Here is a 17795-nt window from a genome sequence, read left to right as displayed (position 1 = left end):
TTCAGCCTATATCATTTTTCTTGTTGAAAAGATCTGATTCATTAATTCGGGGGAATCAGGCTACAATTGTCATACTGTACGGTTTTGATCCACTAAAAAGATTTGGTTCATAAAAGTAATTTGTTTTAGAATTAGACTACATTGGTCAAGTTATGTGTGTTTTTGCGCACAACATTCAAGGACTGCAGACTAAATTTGTGAAAAGTTAATTGCTATTTGAGGAAACATGTTTTGCTGTGAAATATTTGGAGAATTTAATTGAAAACTCCATTTTTAAAGTAAATGTGAAAAATGTACTGTGATATAATGAATAGCAGATAATATGCAAATATAATGATATGCAAATTGAGCATGCTTATTCAACTGTCTATGCATGTTTGCATCGAGGTGGCCAAAAATTTAGTATCATACCATCCCTAATGTGCTTACATGTGTTTTTATGAATTGTTCATGTCCTCACAGGACTAATGAACAGTAAAATGAATCCCTGTCAGTAATCGTGCGTCCAATAGAGCTATATACTGTGTCACGTTATCGTTCTGCGAGAAATCACATGCGCCGTCCACCTGGGCTGGATAATGAGATCTGGCGTTCTGCTTGAAAGATGAAAAATGTCAGACAAATGAGCCCAGTCAATACGAGGCTTCTTGCAAACAAATGCGTCCTGATAGGAGAGCAACCCTGCGTCTCCCTCAGTTCTGGGCGTGTAATTGTCTGTCTGTGTTCTCTAATTGCTGCATAATAAATAAAGCACATTCATTTGTTTATGTCTGTACTTCTAATGCGATTCCCTCCAGTGCTGTGCCGCAGATATCTCTCAACTCGGCTTTTTCTCAGTTTTCTCTCTTTTTCCCTCCCCTCATCCCTCTCTCTCTTTGTCTCCTCGTCCTCCTGTTCCTCCACTCCTCAGCACACCTGGGGGCCTGCAGGGGATGTCTCAGCATGAATAATGCAGAAGTGCTTCAGAAGTTGTACCTGCTCTCCTTTCCTACCATCTCTCTCTGTTTCTTTCTCGATCTCTCTCGCTCTCTCTCTCTCTCTCTCACTGTGTCAGTGCGCACTTTCCATCTCTCACTCTCCTTGTCCTCACTTTTAAAACCAAGTAAAACCATTATTCCCTTGTGGAGGAGCGGGAATGTGATTTCCTGTGTACTTGTTTTTTGCAACAAAAAAAAAATCCTGTTTGCAGTTTAAAAACAAAAACAGGCTTGCACTCAGTCCACTCTCTCTCTCTCTCTCTTTCTCTCTCTCTCTCTCTCTCTCTCTCTCTCTCTCTCTCTCTCTCTCTCTCTCTCTCTCCTGCAGTGGATTTCGTGGACTGTGGCAGAGGTTCTGGCTTGCGCTTCGAGAGCGGAGACCCCGCGGATTTCCGGATAGAGGCCGACGGGATGGTTTTCGCAGCGCGAACACTGCAGCTCTCTGACGGGAAGGGGCGGAGCTTGGAGATTAAGGCCAAGGACGTGAAGTCTCAAGAGCATTGGCTGGTACACGTCAACTTCACCCAGCCCAAGCAGGTAGGAAATAAGGCGCACTCGCACGTTAACACAGGGAACGGCAACTGCGTGACTGGAAAAATCACAGTAATTATAACTGTGTCAGATCGCTAACAGCGCATGGTGTTTCTAAACTAGCCTCGCGCTGCAATTACACCATCAAAATGCCATTGTGCGAATGTGAGCTCACAAAAATGTCTCTCTTCATCCGAGGGCCTCTATGACAAAGCCAAAGCACTAATAAAACTATATTAGAAAATTAGCAGAGCTCTAACACGTTGATAGTAGGGCTGTAATTAATGTTTAACGATGCTAAAGAGACATTAAGGCTGGAGGATACATTAGACAGTGTGGATCTGGACCCTCAGCTTGGAAACACTAACCATATGTCTCATAGCCCTGCCTTCTGCTCAGAGACAGGGCAAATTTACTCTTTATTACTGACTCACACATGGCCACACACTGCCGCCAAGGGGAAGGAGGACGAGAGGAGCCAGCAGGGGATGAGAGCGGATAAAGGCAGAGATGGTCGAATGGTTAAAACCAAGCAACATTGGAAATATGGTGATTTTAATGAGCTTTTAATTTGGCCATTAAGTTTTCTAAAGAACGTGTCATTAGACTAGTTTTGCTACTAGTCCCCCTCCTTATCTTGTGAGACATTTTAATTACATCTCTGATTTAAAGTAAGTTGCAAAAACCGTGTTTGAATGGGTATGGTTGATTCGTGTTTGTTTTAATGAATTCAATTCAAAACTCAACATTATCATTCAAAATTTTGGGGTTAGTAAAATTTCTGTAATGTTTCTTATGCTGTCCAAGGATGCATTTATTTGATCAAAAATACAGTATAAGCTGTGATTATTGTGAAATATTATTACAATTTAAAACAATTGTTTTCTATTTTAATGTTTTTTAAATGTAATTTATTTCTGTGATCAAAGCTGGATTTTCAGCATCATTACTCGTCTTCAGTGTCACATGATCCTTCAGAAATCATTCTGATATGCTGATTTGATGCTCAAGAAACATTTCTTATTATCAATGTTGAAAGCAGTTGTGCTTTAATCCATCCTTGTTGAATAAAAGTATTAATTTCTTTAAAGAAAAAATATTACTGACCCCAAACTTTTAAATAGATAATGTAGATACATATAGCTGTTTATTACTATGCATTCATTTATTGGTGCATTTGAATGAACGATTCAACGATCCTCAAAAACATGGAAATATCAGGGAATTTAATATTCCAAAAAAATCTAAAGTGTGCTTTCCAGGGCTCTAAAAATCATGACAATAATTGGAAATTAATAAAATCTTAAAAGGCTGTGACAATATAATTATTTATAGTTATGGTCAAGTATTTCAGCTACATATGGCTCGATAAACTGCAAACTCAATAAAAATCCTATCAAGTATGGCTAATTCATGGATAAATCATAGAAATGAATTGTCCAGAAAGAATGGGAACACTTTATCCATCATGCTTGTGTTGATTTAGTTAAAGAAAACTGGAAAAACATGCCTTGCTTATTTTAAAGTAGATTTTTATTGTTTTTACTTTCATTAAATATAATCAAAAGCCCAGCCCTAGTTTATACAGCTAGAGACAACATCTAGAGATAGAAAGGGGATTAATGTGGAATGAGAGGGAAAATAGGAGATATGAAAAGTAAACGAGAACGAACTGAGGTGAAAGATGTTTTTCCATTTCCACCGTTCTGTCAATGTTTATGTTGTCGGTTTGTTCATTTGGAGAGATTGTGAGACTGTGAGTAGGTACAAGGGTAATGAGTTAGCTCATCACCTGAGTCATAGCAGCGAGAGAGACAAATGAGAGAATCTATCTCCCTCCTTCAACACCGAACTGCCGCCCGCCCCCATGTCACTGTCATTACCAGCAATATTTCACCACCAGGAGGAAGAGAGAGAAGATAGGTCAAGAGGAAGGGAGGCTTAGTTGATATCAACTGAGAGGGAATATGGAGTCGCTTTATAAGCTAACACACTGTGAGATTTTGTACTTGCATAAAGAAATCAGTAGTTGTATTGTGTTGTTAGTTGGAAATTAACTCTTAACTGAACACTCAGGGGTTTTTGTTCTATATAATACTAAGAGCAGGGCAAATGTCTGGTCAAGCACATCTCTGGCTGCCTTCGGCTCTGAATAACAAGGCTCATGGAAAAAGGAAATGGAACAATACTGCAAGCTCGACACACACTTTCACATTCACTATGTGGGTGTTACTGCTCTGGGAGTTAACGATGGAGCAGCAGTGATATTTATGACCCCATTACAGAGGGTAAAATTAATTCTGTAATTATTCGGGGCCGGGGCAGAAGTGTTGCAAGTGCTGCAGTGTGTGTGGGTGTGTGCGCATCACCTAATGTACATTGACCGTGTGGGTGTTTTTGAATCTAACTGTTCTTCCTTTTTTTTTCTTTTTTTTTTTGCCAGGTGCCAGTGATACTGTTTCCGCGGCACAGTGTGGTTGTCAAGGGCGATGGCAGTGTGAATCGCGTGAAAAGAGACTGGGTCATTCCTCCTGTCAACGTGCTTGAGAACTCCAGAAAACAATTCCCTGAAGAGCTTGTGAAAGTGAGTGTGTACACAACGAAAAACAACATTGGTTCATCATGTGAAATGTATTCGAAAAAATAAACGTTTTTTTTTATGTTTATCCTGCAAAATTTGCGTGTGTGTTTCAGATCCAGTCGGATAAGGACAAGAGTAACACACTGCGCTATAGCGTGACCGGACCAGGAGCGGACCAAAACCCCACCGGCCTGTTTATCATCGACGCCATTTCAGGAATCCTGTCCGTCACCAAACCACTGGACAGAGAACACATCCCCAACTTCCATGTAAGTGTGTGTGTGTGTGTGTGTGTTCATGACTCCACGTCCTGAGATGTCATGTCAAACTTTTGTGTACATTTCCTAAAAAACAGATGCGCAAAATTATTCCGATTTATGAAACCGTGTGAATGATTGCACAAGATTTCCTTTACAAATATGTAGGGCTGCCACCGACTAAAGAATTTTCTAGTTGACTAGTAGTCGCTCATTTAAGCCATTAGTCGACTAGTCCGACATTTATGATATTAATTTAAGTACTTAAAAATATACTTGGAGTTGGGGAGTGGCATCGGAATGTGGTTTCAGATTCAGGGTTGAGAATAAATATTATATTGTTCTACATTACAGAGAAATACTAAACCATAAGAATGAGCATTTAAATATGAATTAAGCACAATTGTTCAGTTCATTATTTGGCCACAGGAGTCGCCGAATTGCCCAGTAAAAGAGTTGATTTATTATAAAAATTTTAATGTAACGTTTATTTTTTATAAACACAAATGTGCGTGTGGGTTAGCCTGTGCAATTTTCAATGCCGTTTCTTGCATACACAATGTTTAAACATCAGGCCTTTGGTCTTTAGATCTGTGCATTCCATCCAGGACAGAGAGAAGCCCTCTAAAACTCCCAATAAATTACATGTGTCATAGTTACCATGGCAGCCAGTCTGAGAATGTGACCTTTGACTTCCCTCTAATCCACTGTACCATGAAGAGGAGAGCAGGCAAAATTAAACTCTGGAGGAGCTTATCCTAACACTAAGTCACACACACACATTCATTCATTGTGCTCATAGGGGGGCATTCCCTAAATCTGGCTTTTCCTAAGTAAGAACAATCCTCAATCTCCCCTGGAAGTAGTTTCAAACTTTTCCTGCCTGGTTTCAATACCCTTTCACTTCACTACTGGACCCGAGAGGCTGTTAACCTCCCTCAGTGTCTACCTAATCCACATTCAGATTCAAATTATGCAGAGATTACATGAATATGAAATGATTTGCTTCCTAATGGTGCCAAAGGTGGAGCATCAGGCTTCCTTCGGATAGCTCATGCATATATACAGCAGACTTAAAACTGCTCTAGCATGCAAGCTGCAACCAAGTCAGCTACAGCAGTTGCTTAACCCCAATAACCGCTGTAAATGAGTGTGGCGGTTAATAGCCTCTTTCACACTGACAGTGTGTCTGTACTGCCATTGCTGTTACAGTTTTGCTCAGTTGGCTGCAGAAAATGTGTGAATTGAGTACTGCAAATTTCTTCTGAATGTTGCGTTAAAATGGCTCATAATGGCATAAAAACACTGAAAAATACTGTGGAGGTTCAGTCTTGTTCTCAAAACTCATAAGAGTGCAAACGTGATTCTGAGAGTAATTCACTTCTTGCATCCCATAGCATAGCTAGTTAGTTAGTAAGATTTCTATTTTCATAAAATAATGATTTTATTCAGCAAGTATGTAATTCAATTGATCAAAGTTAACAGTAATGTTACAAAAAAATTATATCATCATATTAGAATGATTTCTGAAGGATCATGTGACACTAAAGACTAGTGAAGCTGAAAAATCAGCTTTGCCATCACAGGAATGAATGACATTTTAAAATATATTAAAATAGAAAACAGCACCTTTTAAATTGTAATAATATTTCACAATAGTACTGTTTTTACTTGTCAAATAAATGCAGCCTTGGTGAGCATAGAGAAGAAGAAAAAAATCTTACCAATACCCAACTTTTTGAACTGTAGTGTAATTTCATATGAAAATAACAGTGAAAGTAGTTGTTTTCATAGCTGCTCAGATGTAGACTTGTGTGTTTATTATTCCAGATTTTGTTTTCATGAAGAGTTTTCATGTAAACTGTGACTTTAAATGTGTGTTTGCATTCACAGCTACGTGCTCATGCCGTGGACATCAATGGGAACCAGATGGAGAACCCCATTGACATCATCATCAATGTCATTGATATGAACGACAACCGGCCCGAGTTCATACACCAGATCTGGAACGGAACCGTGGATGAGGGCGCCAAACCAGGTACATTCACATGTTTTTTTACACAGTTTATGACACGCCTTCACCAATGAAGTTTAAACTGACATTTATTGCTCGTTCTAGGTACATTTGTGATGACGGTGACCTCCCAGGATAAGGATGACCCAAATACAGCCAATGGGATGCTCAGATACAAGATCCTCTCTCAGACCCCGGAGAGCCCCTCCTCCAATATGTTCACTATCAACAACAAGACCGGCAAAATCATCACTGTAGCTGCAGGCCTGGACCGTGAGGTACGAGGAAATTTGTTCTAGAGTAATGTCAAAAATATACTACAACCAGTTTTATTATTAATGTAGTATTTCTAAATGTCTTAAATTATCTTTTACTTTTTACTTTTAATTTTAATTCAAGTTTAAGTAATTTTGCTTTTGTCTTTTTTAACTATTTCTTTTTAGCTGTAATATATTTTTTTATATTATATTATATTATAAATATTATGTTTTAGTTAGTAATTCTAGTACTTAAACTTATTTTATTGCAGTTGGTTGTTGAAGCAACATTTTTTTTTAAGTTTGTTTTTCATCAAATGTAGCTTATATAATTTTATTTTAGCTTAATTTCAATTACTGAAAACTATTTTTAATAGTTTTAGTTAACAGTAACAACATTGTTTTCAACTGGTGGATTGGAACCCAAAAACAATGGGCCGCTTATCTGGTCTAATGCGGCTAAATAATAAGATGCAAACACAGGGCTGCCAACTTTTGAGTTTAGCTTGGAATGAGAATTATGGAGGGGGATGGTTTTGGGATTGGGGGTGTTGTAAAAAAAATTGTTTTTAACTGTTTTTTTTTATTTTATTATTATTTTCAAAACATGGTAACTAAATATAATTTCAATATGTTTAGTGACAATGTTACAATGTTTACATGGTACAATATTTACATGGTACAATGACTTCTGTATTTATAAGTCCTTGACACAAATTTCACGATTTCAATTGATACAATTGAGATTTGGATTTGGATAAATATCAGTATAGTAGCTACATGCAAAAAAAATTTAAGGACACAATCTCTCAACTAATGCTGTAAAAATACAGGGAGCCCTGTCAGCTGGTATTATTAAAGGTTAAGAATAATAATATAATATAATGCGTATAACGTTAGAATAATTTTACTGATACAAGTAAAAATATAATAAATATGTAATATAGTGCATATATTTAGCAAACTACTTCTCTCTAAAGTTAATTGTTATAGCTAACTAACATGCTATGGTCAATAAATGGCTTTCCTGAAGTAAATGTAACGTTACGTGACATATTGTTCTCCAGCTGTATTATAGACCTCTTTCTGCGGTTTAAACACTGATTGAGCGATTACATGAGACATGATACATTTCGGTAAGTTATACTGTATCTTTTAACATACTTTCTAATGTTCATTTGTTTTTATTTACTATTAACTAGTAGTAAAGAGGAAGAGCTCATCAGTTCACGTCCACTTGAACTTAGTGATCTGTCACGTCACATTTAAGAGCGCCAAAACAATATTTATTGTTTGAATTTCGTAATAATGAATTTCAAATCAAAACTAACCTTTTCTGTCAGTGTACTCTTTGCGTCACAATTTTTCGCCGTGTGGGAAAATTGATGAGAGAGAGAGCCTGAGAACAGTGTCAATTGCGCAAGTCATTTGGCAGCCCTGCAAACATAACGCTTCCCATATTCCACATCCAGTTGAGAGCCACTGCTGTAAACCATATCCTTCTTGTGTTTTTAACCCTATTTTTCTTGTTTTTTGTTTTGTTTTTTTGTGCCGAGCAGAAGGTCCCTCAATACACCCTGATCATTCAGGCTACCGATATGGAGGGAAACCCCACATATGGTCTGTCCAACACCGCCACTGCTGTCATACGCCTGCTGGATGTCAATGACAACGTTCCGGAGTTTACCCGAGAGACTGTGAGTGGCACACACACACACAGACACTTGAACACGCATCTCGCGAAAGCCATCTTTGCTGAAAATCGATCTCTCTCTGTCTGTCTCTGTAGTTCCATGGTGAGGTCCCAGAGAACCGCGTGAATGTGATAGTGACGAATCTCACCGTGACTGACAAAGATGAACCGGGGACTCCTTCATGGAATGCAGTGTACCGGATCGTATCTGGGGATCCAACCGGACGCTTTTCCATCCCCACTGACCCCGTTACCAATGAAGGCCTTGTCACCGTTGTCAAGGTAACACTCACAAACTTACTGAGGAATAAACATACTGACAGATGGTCTGGAACTGATGTGAACGATTCTGCTTCAGAACCACTTTGGGTTTTACACTTTCTGCTCACTCATGAGAGAAAATCACACAACGTCCATCTACTTGAAGTCGGCACCGCTCACATACTTTGGTCTGCAATGCTGCATACACAGACAAGCGGAGTGATACAAACAGTGAAAAGTCTCAGCACTTTGCCCAGCCAATCAGATCCGTGGACCAGAACTATCTGTTGTATAAACACTGTAATTGGGTTGTGTTGCTATTCGCTAGAATCTCGCTAGAGTCTTATAGGCACGGGTTCAAATACAGAGTAAAAGACGGTCTCCATGGAAACAGCTTCCACCTGCTGTTCAGCTGAGTTAATGGTTTATGTCTCTTAATTGAGAATGAGTAATTCATTAATTATTATTCAAGCATTTCTCCTCTGTGTATTTGATTGCAACACAATCCATTCATTGTGTAATTGTGAATATTTTCCCTAACAGCTCCGTTAACTTGATTGTGTGTGTGTGTCCTTGTGTACAGCCAATTGATTTTGAGATGAATCGATCATTCATGCTGACTGTTGTCGCTGAAAATGAGGTGCCGCTGGCAAGCGGGATCCAGCGCACCCGCCAGTCCACAGCCTCCGTGTCCATACGCGTCATCGACGTGAACGAAAGCCCAAACTTTGACCCAAACCCCAAACAGATCAAACTGGAGGAGGGGCTTCCGCAGTGGTCGATGCTAACGTCTTTTACTGCTCATGATCCAGACAGATATATGCAGCAGAGCATTAGGTATTAAAAAACACACATGCATCTACACACACGTTTGGAAAGGATTTTTTGAAGTAGGAGAGTTTAATACACTATGAAGAACAAAGCAGTGCTTTCTTGCTAGTCCAGCCAGAACATTTATGGAAACTAAGCTGGAGAAATGATTCACTCAGAAATTGTCGCTCAGTCAATCATGTCAGAGGTTATTTACATACAGAAGTCTTAAAGGTGCAGGAGCAAACAGAATATGTCATAGTCATGTAAAGTGAATGGTCATGAATATGGTCAAAAAATAATGTGAATTTTTTTTATTTATTTTTTATCTTTTTTTTTTTTAAAGCAATTACCGAAAAATGTTTTAATAGTTTTAGTTAACAATAACAACACTGGTCACACTGGAAATTGAAGGTCAAGTTAAACGCTTTGCATTGTGGGATACATTGCCCAGTGCAGTATGCTCGGTTGTATCCTTCTCATTTTGACAAATGTAGAATACATACTATACACTGCAGAAATAGTAGGATACTTAGAATAGTAAATAGTAGAATGAAAGTATGCTACTCCACATATAACCTTTGTGTTTTGTCTTTTTTTTTTCCCCATTTCAGTGGTTTTTGTATGAAAAACTAAATGTTAACCATTTGTGTTTGGTGTGTTTGTGTTTTAAAGGTACTCTAAATTGTTTGACCCTGCCAGCTGGCTGGAGATCGACCCCAACAATGGACGAATTTCCACAATTGCTGTTTTGGACCGAGAGTCTCCCTATGTTAAAAACAATCTCTACAATGCCACATTTATGGCCTCTGACAACGGTAGGAGCAGCTGTGTTTGTATGTATATATATGCAGAAATACTTGAGATCGAGCGTTTCTATTGATTTTAGCTCTAGGGAGGAAATGCAACCGAACAGATATGCACATGCCCACACATCCATGTTAATGATCTCACCAACGACATATGCAAACTCATTCTGAATGTCTATGCACTCACTTTCTCTGGGTTGTTCTTTGAAGCAGGCTCTCTCTCTCTTCCTAACACACACATATGCACATACACTACCCGCTGTGTGAAAGAGTCTACTGAAGTCTGCTAGGCCCTATTCTGCTGTGGTGTTTAACATTCTCGCTGCATCAGAGCTCTGAAACAAACCCCCTCTCTCACACACACGCTGTAAATTTGAAAGCTTGTCTCCTGAAACACTCACTAAACAGTTGTGCCATTTTTGTATGCGGTATTTCAGTGCAAAACCCCACCTGTTACGCAGTTTAAATGCGCTGAAATAGCAAGGCACTGTATGTAAATTAAGTCATTCTCATTCTTTTTAGCACAAATGCACTCTTCTATGCAAATTAGGCTTGTTTTAGATCAGCACTATTTGCGCAAAATCAATGCTACTTGCCTGGTAATGTTATCAAGCAATTATATTTAATTGCATTTAATTTAAATACATTTTTATTTAAAAGGGATGTTTGTGTACATTTTCTTGCAATCAGTAATTGATGAAATTATGGAGGAGAGTGTTATATCCAGCTGTGCACTGCAGTAAAGTGCACTTTTGGCATTTTAAAGGTAGATTGTAGTGCCAATTGCAGTCACAAGTTCCGCCAATCGCCTAAATAATTCAGTGATTCTGTGTTTCCCGAAACCATAGTTCCAATGAACATTCACAAACTGCATTACAAAGTTGTGTGGTTGGAGTAAACAAAGCTAAACAATAGAGAACAAACATAACAAAGTAATCTTCAGAGACAGATAATCTGACATTAATTCGATCTCTAAACCGATTAAATAGCAGAAGTTATCACTCCATCTCCTGTGGGGCGTTATTTACGGCAGTTCTTTATTGTTGAACCAACATGGTTTACATGTGACAAAGTTAGGAAACACTTGTGACTAGCTAGTTCATTTCTCCAAGGATGCATCGTACTATGGTAGTTAATCAGAGAGTTTTGTTGTGGAGCAAGAATTGCATTGCTAATTGTCTCTAGTTGCATAGTTTAAATTTGTAAACTTGTTAAAACAATTTGCTAAGACAGCGGGTGCAAATACACAACGCTAACTTAGCATTCTTAGTGAATTCCTGCCTCAACTCAGTTAAATCTTTGTGTGCAAGTTGCAGCATAGTGCTGATCGAAACCCTTTGCCACAAAGAAGCCTTTTCGGATCTAGTTCAATGCTGATTCGCACACCTGATTCAATAAATTAAGGATACTTAGTCGTACTTGATTTAGTTGTTTTCAGGCTGGAACGGATTAAAAATGTGTTTTGAATGCCAGCAGGAGTAGAACAGAAAGCCTCAGCTCCGTCAGCCTGCCTGCGCGGCTCTGCCTGTCTCTTGTTCTTTGTTTAAAGATCAGTGAAGTCGAAAGGTCGTTACTCTTGTTGAAACAGAAACTAAGCTCTTTTCTAAGTAGTGATGGTCCAGTCTGTGGTGGTTATAAGGGCTCTGGTTTGATTGGATCTTATAGACTGTGCATTATGGTTTATAAATGAGTTATCATGCCAACCGACCCAGATGAGTGGAACTTAAAGTCATTAACTGCTGTAGTTCACCTGCATTGTCAGTTTTCAACTATTAGTCTTGGGCTCAGATGTCACGCCCACGAAACTTTCACAGTCATGAAGCATATTGCACACAAAAACGTGTGCAGTATACAGCAAGGGCTGTATGGATTCATCTTTTAAGAGTCAAGATGCACAAGTTTATTGCATCTTGTTTTTAAACATCTCGTCACGTATTTTTTGTATTTTATTTATTTATAAGGACAGCGCACATTGATCAACATTACTGTAAATGTGCCAGTATTAGCCTACTGGCTAATTTTCAACTGCAGTCCTTCGGCAAGGTTAGGTTAAGTTTTTTTAGATTCCGTGTTGAAAATAGTGTTTAAAAGTTTTAAAATGTGATTAGTTGACTATTCTTAGTCAAAAGTCTGGCTACATGAGACAATGTTTGTTTTGACTTTCCCTTCTTTTTCTCTTCTGTCCATTGTCAGGAGTCCCCTCTGCGAGTGGGACGGGAACTCTGCAGATCTACCTGCTGGACATAAACGATAACGCACCTCGAGTCTTCCCTCAAGAAGCAGAAGTGTGCGAGCGTCCTGAGCCCAACGCCATCAATATCACAGCTGTAGACGGAGATCTCAACCCCAACGCTGGGCCCTATGCTTTCGAGCTGCCCAACCGACCCTCTGACATCCGCAGGAACTGGACACTGACTCGAATCAGTGGTACGCCACATATCAAAAACACTTTTCTCAATTACGTTTTTATTTGTCTTGCCAGACTTTATCTGATGCACGTGTTTTGTCATACTTGTGGTTGGTTTGTAGGCGATTATGCTCAGTTAAGTCTGAAAATTAGTTACTTGGAAAGTGGAATATACGAGCTGCCCATCAGCATCACCGACTCGGGTAACCTGCCCATGTCCAACATCACCTACCTGCGCATCAAAGTGTGCCAGTGCGATCACCACGGCGACTGCGTGGACATGGAACGCATCATGGCAGCCGGGCTGGGCACCGGAGCCATCATCGCCATTCTAATCTGCATCATCATCCTGCTGGGTAAGACACAAACTAGACAGAGATTGTTTCTTCCAGGCAGTGGAGTTCTTATCAGTTGGTCACATTTCTGTCGAGCACATGTGATCTGCTTTTGGTCGAAATAGTCACAAAAGATTTCATAGCGAGACTGTTGTGGAAAGATAGCAACAGTTCTGTTCACTTACACCAATGTTATCAGTTGAATCGAAATCAAATGATGCTTTTCTCTTTTTGGTTGACTTTAGCTGGGTTTCTTTCCACATATTTTTATTTTATATTTGATTTATTTTTAAAATGCTGGATTAACACCAAGAAGTGAATGCAGTTTCAAAAAATGTGCATTAAGAACTTATAAGCTCACTTGAGGTGGATAAATGCTTTGTTCAGTAAGAAGACATAAACACAAACTACAATGGAAACATTTATAGAATATATTTCTAGAGGCGCATAAAAAAAGTCCAATCTCATTGCAGAAATATGGTTCTAGTCTTCATGAAACGCTGCCAAACCCTGTTATCAAAATGATTGGCTACTGTCACCACCAAAACTGTCTGACATGCTGTCGCCTCCCGAAAATAAGGCATCTGCCTCCATTCACTAGCGATGACATTTTTGTCAGAAGGTTTCTGCACTCTAAAGTAATTTATTACATTTAATAAAAGAGCCACATTAGTTTCCCAGTGGCCACAACTTCCATTTCTATTTTGCTCAAACTCCTATGAAAGTGACAATTTTGTTCTCAAACACATGGGATGTAGAAACTGTTTTCAGGTTAAATTAAATTTGGAACTTGGGTGGAAACACAGCTTATGATTATATCTTGCACAATTCTGATTCTCCATCTCTACAGTTTTAAATTGCATTACTTGTGTTAATTTACTTGAAAGAAAAATGGCAGATGAAATACTTTGCAGTGTCACAGAATAGCTGAATAATATCAATCCAATTTTTACTATCTTATGCGCTCATTTTACTGAAAAATTCCCTCACGGAAATCTCTGAAGCTTGCCTGAGGAAGCAACCGAAACTGAGGGGGTGGAGCTAGGAGAAATGTACATTTTGGTTGGTGGTGGTGCTAAGAATTACACACTGCACCTATAACTGTCTGATCTCAAGTCATTTTGCTTGTTTTATATTGATCTCTCTCACTTTCTGTCTCTCTCTGCAGTGCTGGTGTTGATGTTTGTGATGTGGATGAAGAGACGGGATAAAGAGAGACAGGCCAAGCAGCTTCTGATCGATCCAGAGGACGACGTGCGAGACAACATACTCAAATACGACGAGGAGGGCGGCGGAGAGGAAGACCAGGTACATGCTCTCTACTGCTATTGCTGCTGGGCATACACAATTATTTCAGCTCAGAATAACTTGAGACCATCTAGCTTGTTTAATAAAAACATGTTACAATTTTTGATTTTAAGTAAGCGTTAAATCTTCACGATTTTAATTTGAGCTGCGTAGTGCGGTTTGAAATCACGATGACAAATTTTCAGCACTCATTTTGCAAGTAATGCTGATTACAAGTTACTAGAGACTCATTTTAAATTGATGAAACCGTTCCTGCTTTGCCTGGTGCTGTGAGCACATATTTTTGCATTTGCATTTTAGCCAAACTTTGGTTGAAGTGTCTCAATGCTCACACACACACACATTTTCAGTTTTATCATTTTGAAGACTTTTTTATGGTTTTGTGAGTTAATGATATTTTCTACCCCCTAAACCCCCACAGAAACCGTTTGGCATTTTTAGATTTTAATTAAAACATTAATTTGGGGTACACTGCATTTTTTCCACCTGCCTCTACATCTTGCGCATGGCATAGTGTTCTAGCTTTTCAAAGTAATGCTCCATGGACCATGAGCACTTACAGACATGTCATCTTTCAAACTTGTCGTGGGTATATTCTAACCTCTTGCATATCCATTTTTGTTGTTTCCACCTTCTTCTTTGGTTATTTTTAATGGCATTTTCCATCGTCTTCTTCAAGTAGTTCTTGAAAACAGCGAGCCAACTGTGAGTATTGCCACATAGTGGACCAACTAATTAGTGCAGTAAATTGCAGGCATGTGTGTGTGCGCCAAACAAAGTTTGTATTACACCGACCCTGCTGATTACAAAATGCAGCGGCAAATCGAAACATACTTTCGGCTATCGGCTAGTTATGTAAAGGAGGAAATACTATAGAGTTCGATTGTTTTTTATCCACCTTATATTTAACGTAACACCAGGCGTCGCCATTTGTAACTTAAATGTGCTTCCAGTTATTTCAGCTGTTTAAAAACCGTCTGATATGCGGCTTAATATTGCAAACTGGTATTTTTTTTGTCACATTGTTTTAATATATCATCTTAGTCATAAACACTGGTTTGTAGCGCAAATAGCTTTACTTTTTTCTGCACTTTGTTATTCTTCTAGTTATTTGCTTATAGTGGCTGATGAGAAGTCTAAACTATCGATACAAAGCTATTTATGACCACTCGCTAACCTAAAAGAAATGAAATATCAGTATGAATAAAGAATATATTTATTTCACATCAAGATTAAAGTTTTTTAGTTGTACTTTAAGTATTTTCATTCCAAATGTGAACTGTTTCAAATTTTCCCTTAGGAAGGTTTTATCAAATTTAGCTAACTTCTGAAAAGAAAACCCACATGAATGTCCTTCAAATGGAACAAAGCGAATTTAAATTGCATTACTATAGTCAAACCGTTCCTTGTTTTGCATGCAGATGTTTCCAGAAAACCAAGGGCTTTGAAGCAGACCTCTAACCCTGTTTGTGATTGTCTATCTGTGTTTCTTCAGGACTATGATCTGAGCCAGCTGCAGCAGCCCGATACTCTGGAGCCAGACATGATCAAGCCCGTCGGGATCCGCCGGATGGACGAGCGACCGATGCACTCCGAGCATCCGAACTATCCCATCCGCTCGGCCGCACCCCATCCCGGAGACATAGGAGAGTTCATCCACGAGGTACGCTGTGTGTCCGCTCTTCTGAAGTCGCGCCATATAAAATGGCTTGATGGCACCAGTGATAAGACTTAATGGTGATTGATTGGTTAATTGGACCTAGGTCCTTTTAGTTTTGTTGATCATTAGCCGGGCTCAGAGATCCAATAACTCATGCTACAGTCTGTGGATGCGCGCCCTCCTACGCACACATGCAGACCTCACACGCTCTAAGCAGTGCGACTGCACTCAAAGCAGGGTGAGATTAGCAAGAAACTGCTTAAATCAGGTAATGAATTAAACATCACTGCTAAATGTAAGCAGCCTCACTTAAAAGACAGAAAGGCTTTTTATACATCAGCTTTTGCCAATCGTTTCGACCAAACTGTAATTTAAAGAAACCTGTCAGTTGGGATTTTTTAGCTCTTTTTTTTTTTTTTTTTTTTTGCATTCGAACGTGAAAAGAAATTGTCACTTATGAGTTTTGTTTATAGTCATTTTATGTCTGCAGAAAGATTTGTTTGGACAAGCGACTTCAGGATTCAGAATTATGTCAGCTGAAAGTCTATACAGTGTTTAGTCTATGTTAGCACTCTGTCTGGATAGTGTTATGCTAAGAATAGAACTTTATTTGTACAATATGGCGGTGTTTCAAAACCAAGTGAGCTGCCTACCTAGACCGCATTTTTGGGCACCAGAGGCATTTTAAACATTCAAATTGAACATGCATTTCAATGAATCTACCCCAAAATGTTGTCTAGGTAGACATGTGATCTTGTCTATAGAATGTGTTTGCCTCTGTTGCATTATGTATCGAAACTTACGTCCGAAATGCTAAACTACATACCTACTACTACTCGTTTTCACTACTACGGTTCGAATGCTAGCTTTAGCACGTTTAGCTCCTCTCTGGGAAAGTGCATGAAATGTCCAACGTTCCACACATCAGCTTGCTTAGCTGAAGAAGTACATCATACAGTTTTTTTATGCATTTTTATCGATTTTGTTATTATTACAGACAATAAAAAACAAAGAACTCCCGCACACTATCTATACTTGCAAAAAAGTATCAAAAATTCTTTATTGGCAACGTTTCGGTCTCATGACCTTCATCAGGCACATGAAATGTCCAATGTTCCACACATCAGCTTGCTTAGCTGAAGAAGTACATCATACAGTTTTTTGTATATATTTTTATCGATTTTGTTATTATTACAGACAATAAAAAACAAAGAACACATGTGCCTGATGAAGGTCATGAGACTGAAACATTGCCAATAAAGAATTTTTGATACTTTTTTGCAAGTACGGATAGTGTGCGGGAGTTCTTTGTTTTTTATTTTACTTGACCTTCCTACTTTTTCCCACGCACCTATCACCTGCAGGTGTGCGATGGTGTTTGCGCTCTGGTTATTATTACAGACAAAACATGCATGTATAGGATTTATGTTTCTTCCATTGGGTGCCCACACTCCATACCCCCTCCACCATCATTGGATTTATTTGCTTAAAATACAATTGATCATCGTGCAAAAAATCATCGTGCTTTTGTGTCAGGTTGTTATGCTGTAATGCTAAGTATAACGGTAGAATTGTGTGTATTACGACCTGTCGGGACCTGATGAAAATAAAATAAAAAAGGTTAATATATTAGTATTTATAATGTTTAAAGATTACCATATTCTTATAAATTCATTTTATGAAGAAGTTCATAGGTTAAACTTCAGAGGATAATTTCAAATGTTGGAGAGACTGCAGATTTCCTGAGAGGCATTGCAGGAAATAATGGCCAGTACACAGTGGTCTTTGTGTTCATTTAAATTTTGGATTCACCTGCACATTTTACAAAACAGTAGAGAATAGTGCTGCAGCATGTGATTTGGCTTTCACACACACTGTTTCTTCTTAATGGGTTT

The 17795-nt window shown here is 38.7% G+C and overlaps 1 protein-coding gene across 1 annotated transcript in view; it reads left to right on the top strand.

The window, feature by feature from the left end:
* The window catches only part of cdh2 (cadherin 2, type 1, N-cadherin (neuronal)), a 42595-nt gene extending 26605 nt beyond the window's left edge, over positions 1-15990 (top strand). The window contains exons 3-15 of the mRNA XM_079887861.1: positions 1306-1514; positions 3952-4092; positions 4203-4358; positions 6240-6384; positions 6466-6638; positions 8177-8314; positions 8407-8592; positions 9155-9408; positions 10057-10199; positions 12384-12617; positions 12720-12953; positions 14101-14240; positions 15736-15990. Coding sequence (XP_079743987.1) covers positions 1306-1514; positions 3952-4092; positions 4203-4358; positions 6240-6384; positions 6466-6638; positions 8177-8314; positions 8407-8592; positions 9155-9408; positions 10057-10199; positions 12384-12617; positions 12720-12953; positions 14101-14240; positions 15736-15975 — 2393 coding nt within the window. The 3' untranslated portion in view covers positions 15976-15990. The remainder of the gene's footprint in view (positions 1-1305; positions 1515-3951; positions 4093-4202; positions 4359-6239; positions 6385-6465; positions 6639-8176; positions 8315-8406; positions 8593-9154; positions 9409-10056; positions 10200-12383; positions 12618-12719; positions 12954-14100; positions 14241-15735) is intronic.
* The last annotated feature ends 1805 nt before the right edge of the window (positions 15991-17795 follow it).

Source organism: Squalius cephalus (assembly GCF_949319135.1).
Source record: "Squalius cephalus genome assembly, chromosome: 12".
NCBI classification, from domain to species: domain Eukaryota; kingdom Metazoa; phylum Chordata; class Actinopteri; order Cypriniformes; family Leuciscidae; genus Squalius; species Squalius cephalus.
This window is presented reverse-complemented; position numbering and strand designations above follow the sequence as displayed.